At 39.3% G+C, this 11,723-nt stretch overlaps 1 protein-coding gene across 1 annotated transcript in view; it reads left to right on the forward strand.

Annotated features, from left to right (window-relative positions):
* The first annotated feature begins 8,531 nt into the window (after positions 1-8,531).
* The window catches only part of IL17F (interleukin 17F), a 9,760-nt gene continuing 6,568 nt past the window's right edge, over positions 8,532-11,723 (forward strand). Inside the window, exon 1 of the mRNA XM_007936279.2 lies at positions 8,532-8,564. Coding sequence (XP_007934470.2) covers positions 8,532-8,564 — 33 coding nt within the window. The remainder of the gene's footprint in view (positions 8,565-11,723) is intronic.

The following is an 11,723-nucleotide window of genomic DNA, read 5'->3' on the forward strand; positions in this document are numbered from 1 at the left end:
CTTCTGTTTTTTTATCTTTTGTTCCCTGTTAGTTGTCGAAAGGATGCTCTGCCTCATGGTGACCTTAATGTATAGCAGAATGAGAAAGTTGCCTGGCCCTGCACCATCTTCATGACTGTTCATGTTTGCATCTATTGTAGCTGCTATTGTATAATGCTTTGCAACCTAGGGAGCTCATCTTCTCGCACTATATTGGGCAGTAGTCTGTTGTGATCCATAAAGTTTTCATTGGCTAATTTTGGGGTGTAGATCATCAGGCTTTTCTTTCTAGTCTGTCTTAGTCTGGAAGCTCCACTGAAACTTGTCCACCATGGGGGACCTTGCTAGTATTTGAAATACTGGTGGCATAACTTCCAGCATCACAGTAACATGACAGTCACCACAGATGACAAACTGACAGAATTCTTAATGAATACTCCTTAAACCTGGTATGTGATAACATCATACAACTGATTGTTTTAATGGGGAGTCAGAGTTCTGATAAAAAAAAAATACAAAAATGATCAGAAAAGCTTGTTAACTTTTAAAATGTTTCTATCAGTGTATGCTATAACCAAAAACAAACAAGTTGCTAGTGATTCCAACTCTCGGTGAGCCCATGGTGCAAGGTAGAACTACTCCATAGGGGTTTCAAGGTTGTGACCTTTTGGAAGAAGATTAGTAGACCTGTCTTCTGGCTGGCTTGGAACCTCCAGTCTTTCAACTAGCAGTGTAATGCTTAACCATGTATGTCACTCAAAATATGCTACAATAACAAATAATCCCCAAATCCCAATGATTTACAAGAACAAAGGCTTATTTCTTCATCACGTTTTTATGCCCAGTTTTTATATCAGCAGGGCACTCATTATACTCCCTCAGGGATCCAGACTGAGGGAGGCTCCACATTCTAACAATGCCCTATCTCTTATTCCACATTTTACAGTGAGGTATGTGGGGTAATTTCCCCAAATATCCCCATAATCCCTAAGGCAGGAGAAGAGAGGTGATAGAGAATGGCACATGGGTATGATTCTCTTCACTTCCACTCATATTTACTGGCCAAAGGAAGCCACACAGCGTGCCACACTTCAAGGAGGCAAAGGAGTGTAATCTCCATGTTCCTAGAAGTAGAGAAGGACAGCATTTTGGTAATAAGTAATAATGTCTACCACAGTCCATCTTTTAGTTCACCAGATACCTAGTTCACTCTTGCATGCATGATATCTTTGTTCCCAAAGGGAGAACATCTAAAAGCCTCATCTCATCAAAACATTTAGGTCAAAGTTCAGGATTTCTAAGTGGTATACTATAGTTTATTATGTAAGGTCTGGATGAGTGGAATAGGGAAAGGAAACTAGTAAGAAGTACTTCCATTAGGAAAAGAAAAGTATAGGACACATACATTAGGTTTGGTTTATAGCCACTTTGAAATCCTGGTGGGCTGACACTGTGGGAACCCTCTAGCCAGGGCATGTGGAAATTCTTCGATTAGACCCATTCTGTTTTTGGAGGAGCCCCTTGGGTGGTGCAAATGGTTAACATTCTTGGCTGTTAACTGAAAGTTGGGAGGTTCAAGTTCACCTATGGGCACTTTGGAAGAAAGACCTGGTGATATACATCCAAAAAATTAGCCACTGAAAGTGCTGTGGAACACAGTTCTACTCTACATACATGGGGTTACCACGAATCAAACTTTGAAAGATCACTCAAAAGCAATTGGTTGGTTCTGTTCTTTGGGAAGGGTTCACTGTCCTTTGTACTCTGTGCTTCCTGGCCCTACTTCCTGGGAGGTTTTTCTCTTCCAATAATGCCTTCAACCACATCTGAAATAGCATTTGGTGTATATGCCTTTCATGGAGATTATGTAGTTTCTCAGCTCAGTTCCTGCTGTTAGATGGCTGAGAGTCAGGGTTGTTTAAAGTCTCAGACAGTCATAGATTCCTCTCAAAATTTTTTTTTTTTTTAAATTGTGATTTGGGTGAAAATTTACAGAGCAAATACACTTTCCATGTAGCAGTTTACATACACTTTGTCTCATGACATTGACCACAATTTAGCACAATGCAACATCTCCCCTCCCACTTCCTCCCGATAGTTACCTCTTCCCTGTGTCCATCTCTCCATGCACTCCTACCCCCTGAGCTGTCTCCCTGTGCCTGAGCAGGCCTTCTTTCTCTCACGCTTATTCTCTCCAAAGAGTGTATCTACCTCAGGTAAATACTCAACTGATATGCTTGTCTATTGTTTGGCTGGAAGCCACAGGTGTGCATTCAATTCCAGACCTGAAGGTCAGCTAGGGGCCATAGTCTCAGTGGTTCTACCAGGCTCCCTCAGGTCGGCAAACCTGTTCCCTGCTTTTTTTTTTTTTTTTCCAAATGATTTTGAGTTTTGTTCCACATTGTTCTCTCTGTCTATCCAGGATCTCCTACAAAGATCCTCTTCCAAGTGGTTGACAGTAGTAGCCGAGCATCATCTAGTTCTTCTGGTCTCATAGTCATATAGGCTGCAGATCGGATGGAGTACCAGTTGCTAGGACTGATTGTTTCCATGAATTTTTGGTTTTCTTCATTCTTCTTGGCTCTGGATGAGGAGAGACCCATTGTTGCATCTAGGTGGCAGCTTGCAAGCTTTTAAGATCTCAGTTGCTACTTGCCACAGTAGGAGGTAGAACAATGTTTTGTGTAGTATGTTATGCCAGTTGAGCTTGATGTCCTCTGTGACTATGGTCCCAAGCCCACAGGACTCTGTCCCTCTGGGTAGCTGGCTGTCCTCTCAAAAATTTTTTGAATTATATTCTGAAAACATCTCTATTTATTTGCTTTTCCATCCCTATCACTCTCTCTCTCTCTTGATTTAGTGATAGATAACAAGAACTAAGGAACCTCAGTGGTGCAGTGATTAAATACTTGGCTGCTAACCAAAAAAGACTGGCAGTTCAAGCCCACCAGCCGCTCCATGGCAGAAAGGAGTGGAAGTCTGCTTTGATAAAGAAAACAGCCTTAGAAACCCTATGGGAAGTTTTACTCTATGTTATAGGGTTGCTATGAGTTGGAAATGACTCTGTGACAACAGATTTTTCTTTTATAAATACCCTTATCCTCTTTATTCTGCATTATTTTATTTATTAAAATGATTTACCAGATACTTCTCTCTAATTTTTACCATAATGAAGTTTATTTTGTTGAAAGATTTTACTGAACATTTCTCCCTCAAGGGATTTTTCAATCTTATCTTTTACTCTGAGGAGATAGAAGTAGTTTTTTTCTTTTTTCTTTTAAACTCTGTGAACCAAACCAACCAAACTCACTGCTGTTGAGTTGGATCCAACTCATAGCGACCCTTCCCTGGGTTTCTGAGGTGGTATCACTGCGGAAGTAGATTGCCCAACCTTCCTTCCGAGGAGTGGCTGGTGGATTTGAACCACTAGCCTTCTGGATAGCAGTCAGATGCCTTAGGCACTACGGGACTCACTTCACACTTCACACTTCATTTTTGTTTACAAACTTGCCCACTCTTTCCTGAGCTAATGAATCTTTTTCTTGTATTACCTTACCAAGTGCAGACCATAACTCATATAGTAAACACTTTTCTATCCTGTTCCTCTAGGGCTACAAGTTTATTAATTACAGTATCTGCCTCTCAAGTTATTGTAGGCAATAGCTTTATGAAATGCTTGCCATTGGATAATATGGATCATCATTTATCCAACCTACAACTCCAGTGTTGTCACAGCATGCCACCTGACCACTATTACTAGTGCCACATAGCCTTTTGTTATGGTAGCACCTCATTTCTAGGTACTGTATCAGTAGGTGCATCACTATGTTATGACAGCATGCTTTGATTAGATTAACTTTCTTTTTGGAATGATGATAAAACATCTTGAAAGTTGAATTTGTAAAACTGAAACGTCTACATTGATACTAGTGATATCCCCAACAATCTTGTGCCATTATGTTATTGGTTAACATATTCATGCATGCTTTCTTACTACAATTAGATTTTAAGTTCTGTTAAGGTAGAGGCTGTATTTACCTGTAATAGTAGGTCCAACAAACATTCAGTGGCTCCAAGCATGTGATAGGGCATTAAAAAAAATCTTGCTGAAATGAATGTGTGTAGTAAAGCCTTGATCAAAGAGGAGTCTGGCCTTTGCCCTCAGCTCCTGGGAGGTTAATCTCTAAGCCTTTGGAATATTCTGCCTGATAAGAGTGTCTTTGTTTACCTGTGAACCTTGGAACACACTAGATAGTTTAATGATATGATTTATGGTAGGGGATTTGAATAATGAAGTATTAGCTTAACCCCTGGAGGGGCTAGAGGCTGAGGTCCATCACATAGATGTTCAATATATTTATGTGATAGAACCCTAATAAAAACTCTGGACATCAAGGCTCAGGAACACATCCTTGATTGGCAATAATCCATGCATATTGTCACACATTGTTAATAAGAGAAGTTAACAATATCCATGACTCCACTGAGACGGAACAACTGGAAGCTTTGCATTTCAAACTTCTGGACTTTGCCTTATACTTCTCTTTACTTGATTTTATCCTATAATAAACCATAACCATGAGTGTAACAGCTTTCAGTGAGTTCCATGTGTGCTTATAGTGAATTATGGAACACAAGAATGATCTTGAGAAACTCCAAAGTTAGCAGTTGGGGGTCAAGAGATGAGGATGGTCTTGTGGACTACTCTTGCATTTCATAGGATGTTTAAGTAGCTCATGCTTGAGGCTGTGTGTAATTTATTTCTGTAAACACAGAGCCTTTTAGATTGCTTTTTGTAGGGTCTTGGAGTTGTTGGTAGAGGGTCCCAGTTATCAGTATGTTTGTTGAATGAAAGCTCCACTTGAATGATGGAAACTCTTAAAGCTGGTGACAGCCTAGGTCATGGGTAGTACAGAGGCAATCTGTTCACCATTGTCAACTGTGTGTATTCATCATATATTTATTGTTGTGTCTTCAGTATTGGTGCATGTCTTGTAATATAAGAGGTGCTCAATAAATGTTAAATGAAATAATGATCTGTGTCTAGTGACTCTGCTGGAACTTGATGATGGCTGATTACTAGTTTGGCACCCTGATAGATTAGTTATTTTTACCTGGGGGGAGGGGGAACTGATTGACCACTGGTTGTAAAGACAGTGTTGCTTTTCTTTTAGATAAATGACCATTTAATTATCCATTGTGATCCAGCAAATTCTTCTGTATAGGATCAGGTACTCTTAATTCAAGGTGAATTTACTGTTTCTTTTCTCAAGGCAGCTGATGTATTTTTCTATGCCTTGGGGTAGTGTTCTGAAAGGAGAGGAGAGCACTCAAGAAAGTAGGTGACTCAACCCACTCAGTTTAATATGAATTTAAGGGTCTATTGTATACATTGTTTTGGTAGTGTGATAGTTGGAGGTGTGCATCAACTTGGCTGGACCACAATTCTGTGTGGTTTAAGTAGTTGTGATGTGGTTATTCCCATGATGGGATCAGATGAATATGTTTTGAGCAGCCAGTCGTTGAAAGAGAGTTTCCTTAAGGGTGTGGCCTGCTTCCAGTATATTTATGCAATTCTGGAAAGAGACATTCTTCCATGGATCGAGATTCTGTTGTACTACCTACAACTGTCCGTGAGTGAACAATCCACCATTCAGCCTGGAGATCTTGGATTCGTCATTCATTGGAGTCAACTGCCTGCCAACCTTGAGCTTCTCAGCCCCTGCAGCTGCAAGAGTTGGGAAAAGCCTCCAGCTTGACATTTGATCCAAGAACTTTGGACTTTCCAGCTTCTATAAGTGTGTGAGCCATTTTGCTAAGATAAATTTCTCCCTCTCTCTCTCTCTCTCTAAGCTTTACTGGTTTTGTTTCTTTATAGAGAACCCAGTCAAACACAGGTAGCATGAGTGATAAAAAAAAAAAAAAAAAAAAAAAAACCAACTGAAAACATGAAAGCTGATTTAATGGAGCTAGCTTTACTGTGTACATGGAAGGACATATCTGTTGAAGCCTGAAAAATCTCTGGAAGATGGGTTTAGAAGCTTTAGTTTGGCTGGAAGGAGTGGCTAGGGGATTTTTCTTAAACACATCTTTGCAGAGAAAATACACTGTTTCAATTTAGATTTTATACATGAGGATGTAATTTGGGAAAAGAGACTAGTAGCCATTATTGGAGGGGGTATAAAGTCACCCGAAATCTATGAAGACACCAGAGACCACCCTAAAATATATGTAAGCAAGTATGAGAGAGACAAAATATGAGCAGTGAGATAATGAAGAAGAGGATAATCCCTGATAGGATGATTCAAGGAAGTCATCTTGTAGGAGTTAAACTTCTGAGTGTTCAGAGAAGAACAGAGAAGAATCCATAGACAAGGATAGGAGCAACATGAATGAAAGACTCATGATCACAAAAAAAGTTTTGATCAATCTCAGAATTCCTTCCAAATGCATCCAAGAATAGCTTCATTTTATTTCCTTCAGTTAAAGAAAAAGAGAGCTGTTCAAACATAATCTTGCTCTACAGGAAAATAACTACCTTGCTAGAAGTTGCCCTACCTTTTTTAAAAGAGCATGTACGTTTTTGTCTGATCTTTCTTGAAATAAAAAAAGTTAAGTTACTGTTATTTTGGGGATGTCTGTGTATCCCTATGATACAATGCCTGACATCTAACCAATTATCATTGAGTCCATTCAGACTTAACATGATCCCATGTGTCAGAACAGAATTGAGCTCCATGCAGTTTTTAATGGTTGTGCTCTTTTGAAAGCAGATTACCAAGCTTTTTTTTCTCGAGGAGCTGTAGGTGGATTCAAACTGCCAACCTTTCAGTAGTAGCCAAGCATTTAACTGTTTGCTCCAGGGCTTACTAAACCAGTTGCTGTCGAATAGATTCTGAAATGGTGACCCTCTGTGTGCCATAGGATTCTCAATGCTAATTTTTGTCAGAAGTAGATCACCAGGCCTTTTTTTTTGGAGGCACCTCTGACTGGACTCAAGTGTCTAATCTTTTGATTAGGAGCAAAGCATGTTAACTGTTTGCATCACCCATTATACAAAAACCAAACCTACTGCCATCAAGTCAATTCTGACTCACAGCAACACTAACGGACACAGTGGAAGTGCCGCACTGAATTTCCAAGGCTATAAATCTTTATGGAAGCAGACAGCCTTATCTTTCTATTGCAGAGTGGCTTGTGGGTTCAAATCACCAACATTTTGGTTAGTGTCTGAATGCCTTAACCACTACAGCACCAGAGCTCCTTCCTACACATTATAGCAGGTGCTTAGTAAATGTTTGTTGAACTGAACCATGGTGATACAAATTAACTTTTCATAGTTCATTTAGAATTACATATCAGACCACTTAAAGGCTTTGGCTGGCTAACTCATTAAAAAAAAAAAAAAAAAAAGAACAATGAAGAATGTGTGAATCATCTCACAATGTGGATGAATCTAGAGGACATTATGCTGAGTGAAATAAGTCAATCGCAGAAAGACAAATATTCTAAATGTCCATCAACAGATGAATAGATAACCAAATTATGGTACATTTACACAATGGAATATTATGCTACATTAAAAAACAATGAAGAATGTGTGAATCATCTCACAATGTGGATGAACCTAGAGGACATTATGCTGAGTGAAATAAGTCAATCACAAAAGGACAAATATTGTATAATCCCATTACTGTAAAAAGTCAAGGAAGAGTTTGCTTTGGGAAGGGAACTCACTTTGTAGGTTACTGCGGATGGGAGGAAAGGGAGGGGGAATTTCGGACTACTTGGGGACCACACACTGTGTTGGGTAAGGGGAGGGATGGTATGGAAAACAAAAATCATCCTCAGTCAAAAAGTAGCCAAGATAATGGTCATTTATATGTTGTATAAATGACAATTATTAGGCATCAATAGAGTTCTAGTCATGAGATTAAAAATAGAACTAATTTAGGTGGTTTACTTGGTGATAAAGTTTCTGAATCTGTCAGTGATGTCACTAATTTTTTTATTTTGTTTCCCTTCCATAAATGGAGCTAAAGATAGTTCTCTAGTTTAATACCAAAGCTCTTCTAAAGAGCATGTACCCACCACTTAAATCATGGTTCATTGTACATGACTGGTGAGTACTGGAAAGTAGAACATAGAGTGCGTGACAAGGGTTGGCAGTGTGTGGAAGAATATAAGTGATGATGATGGCAATTTGTAAGGTGGTTCATCTCTGTAGTCAATTTGTCATGAATTTTCTTTAATTAGTTAAGAGTACTTTGAGGGCAATGAGGATGAAAGTGGTTAGAAGAAAAGGAAGATTTGGTCATTTTCCCCTCAAAGGGTTCCCTTTGATTTCCCTTCAGGAAGTAAAAGAAAAAAAAAAAAACAAAACTATGTTCGTCAGTAACTTTGGGCCAACCACAAAGTAAAGAGAGTAAGCAGGTCAGTAGAAACAGGGACAGTGATTACTATAAAACCAACAGGTACTCTCATTCACACAACATAGGCACACACACAGGCACAGAAAGAGCCATCTGCACAAAGCAGGCAACCAGAGCAAAATGACAATGGCCATCCTGCGTGACACATCTGTGGTGAGTACTAATAATTCCCACTTAGGTGCAGTCATCTCTAGGATTTCAGAAAAGCAGATTTCTACAGAATTAGGTTTGATTAGGGTCTCTTTTGGGTCTCTTTAGAAAACAGCTAGCTTCAATGCTTCAATTTTGACTCCACTCTGGTGGAGAAAAAGAAAAAAATTACAATGAGATGCAAAACATACCTGCTTACCTGATAAATTTTGCATAGGTATACAGGTGGTGTTAGTATGCTCAGTTCTTGGCATTAAAGACAATTATATATGTGTATATATATATGTACATATATATGTATATATATATGTACATATATATGTATATATATGTGTGTGTGTGTGTATGTGTATGTTAGGAGCTCTGGTAGCATAGTGGCTAAAGCACTTGACTGCTAACCAGAAGGCTGGCGGTTAAAACCCACCAGCCACTCCTCGGAAGGAAGGTTGGGCAATCCTACTTCTGTAGTGGTACCGCCTTGGAAACCCAAGGAGGGGTCGCTATGAGTCGGGGCCGACTTGACGGCACATAACAACAACAACAACAACATGTGTATGTTTATATATATATGTATATATATATAAAATCCTGGTGGCATAGTGGTGAAAGTGCTTGGCTGCTAACTGAAAGGTTAGTGGTTTTAACACACAAGCTGCTCTGTGAGATATGACTGTCTACTTCTAAAACCCTATGGAACAGTTCTACTCTGTCCTATAGGGTGGATATGAGTCAGAATCAACATGATGACAGAGAGATATATACATACATATATGTGTGTGTGTATGTATGTGTATATATACACACAGAGGTCTTCAGGTGGTGCAAACAGTTTGAACCCACCCAGTGGTACCTTGGAAGAAAAGACCTGGTGATCTGTTTCCATTAGCAGTACAGCCAAGAAAATCCTATGGAACAGTTCTACTCTATAACATATGTGGTCACCATGAGTTGGAATCTACTTGATGGCAACTAAAAACAACAACCAATTTTTTTTTAAACAAGAAAGCTGGGCCCACAAAGAATGCTTCCCCAAAGACTAGAAGTAAATAAGGAACGCCCTGAATGTTGGAAATGAAACCACCCAGTGTTGAACTTGGACAGCTCCTATAGGAGAGATATTGCTCACGTTTCTGACAGCTAATTTTTGCATTGCCTATTTCCCTTGTGATGTTAATGTGATGGAAATCTGCCTTCTCTAGGTCTGGATTATTGCCTGGTATTACTCAGGTAAGACTCAGGAAGAATATAATAAAGAGGAACATGAAAACAAGGCTTGGGAAATCGCTTACCATTTTATTGGCTTAGACAATTCCTTTTTTTATTCTCCTTTTATAAGCTATGCAACTTAAAAGAGCTTGAATTTCATAAAACTTTCAAGGCATGTGGTGATAACACTATTTTATATTTGTGTATTGCTTTAGAGATTATAAGACACACAGCAAAGTTTGGTATAGGGGCATAGGCTTTGGAGTCAAACACACCTGGCTCTACCACTTACTAAATGTGGGATTTGGAGTAAATTATTTAACCTTAGTTTCCTTATCTGTATGATAGGAATAACAATGATATCTCCCTCTTGGGGTTTGAATTTTTAAGTTTTTGTTTATTTATTTATTAAGGTTTTGATATAGTTGAGAGTGAGTGAATCTATACTCTGAAATTGTAGATCTTTGCATGCTTAGTTTTTCATTAACTTGGCCATTTTGATATACAACAACCAGTAAGGATAAGGAAAACATAATAGTTACATTATTATTACATCCCCTAACCCAAAACAGGGAGCTCTGGTAGCATAGTGCCAAAGCACTTGAGTGCTAACCAGAAGGCTGGCAGTTCAAATTTACCAGCCACTCTTCGGAAGGAAGATGGGGCAATCTACTTCTGTAGTGATACTGCCTCGGAAACCCAAGGAGGGGTTGCTATGAGTCGGGTCTGACTCAACGGCACACAACAACAACAACAACAACCCAAAACAAAACCAACTGCTATTGAGTCGATTCCAACTCATAGTGACCCCTCCTTGGGTTTCTGAGGTGGTATCTCTACGGAAGTAGATTGTCCAGTCCTCCTTCAAGGAGTGGCTGATGGGTTTGAAATGCCAGCCTTCTGGTTAGCAGTCAAATGCCTTAGGCACTACACCACCAGAGCTCCCATTATACCCCCTAGACTCCTATGAACCCAGTGAAGTATGTAGGGATTGCTTTCTCCATCATACAGATGACCAACATCGCTAGATACCATAAGCACAAAAACTAGGACTTGAAGCTAAGTTTTCTGGTTCCAATACATTATGCTTCTTTTTTTAATGGTTTCGGGGGCAATATTTCTACATTTAAAGTCATTGTGTCCAAACAAATCCATTAAGTACTTTCTGCTTCAAAGAAAGTTTTATTTCTTATTTCTTTCAAGAAATCTATTGAGTGGTCAGGAAACCATGATTGGTACAAGTGACAGCAGAATAGGATTAGAAGTTGGGAGGTGCAGGCAGAGAGAACAGCCTCTAAAAGCAGTTTAGGCAAATTCTTGTGGACACAGAATCTGGCCAGGTTTTGGAGTTCATTCCTACATGGGGAGACCATAATTGCAGATACGCTCGGAAAGCAAATAGTCTCTTATAGGTGGACTCACATTAGAGTAAAGAGCAAAGCTGGGCTGAAAAGTTTGGTGTCCTGCTACTACCCACTTTCAGTAGATTTTTCCTGTCTTCTTCTCCTGTTCTCATAACTGGAATATAAGAGTTCAAGTCTATAAAATGCTCTGAACCTCTCAGAGAAGTGCTGCATATGGTATTCTTAAAAACCAGCAGGAGGTTTATCAAAGCCACCACCTTGTACCACTAAAATCAAGTTTCAGATCAAAAAAGTTTGGTGGAGCAAACTGGAGTGATTTGCAGACATCTGATTTCCTGATAAGGGGCCATGTGACTTGCAGTATGCACGCAGCTGCGATGTTGCTGAAAATGCTCACTCCTCCAATAAGAGAAAGATAAGATTGAATACCATGAGTGGTTAATATATTGATGATAATAATGGCATTCAGTGAAATAGCCCTGACCACTGACTTTCATGGGCCAGCACAACAGGCTACTTAACTCAACCAATTTATTTATTACCTTTCGCTACAACACTCCCACTTGTCGACTGGGACAAATAATACTAGTTC

Source organism: Orycteropus afer, unplaced genomic scaffold (genome assembly GCF_000298275.1).
Source record: "Orycteropus afer afer isolate SDZICR_OR568_19922 unplaced genomic scaffold, OryAfe1.0 scaffold00034, whole genome shotgun sequence".
NCBI lineage: Eukaryota > Metazoa > Chordata > Mammalia > Tubulidentata > Orycteropodidae > Orycteropus > Orycteropus afer.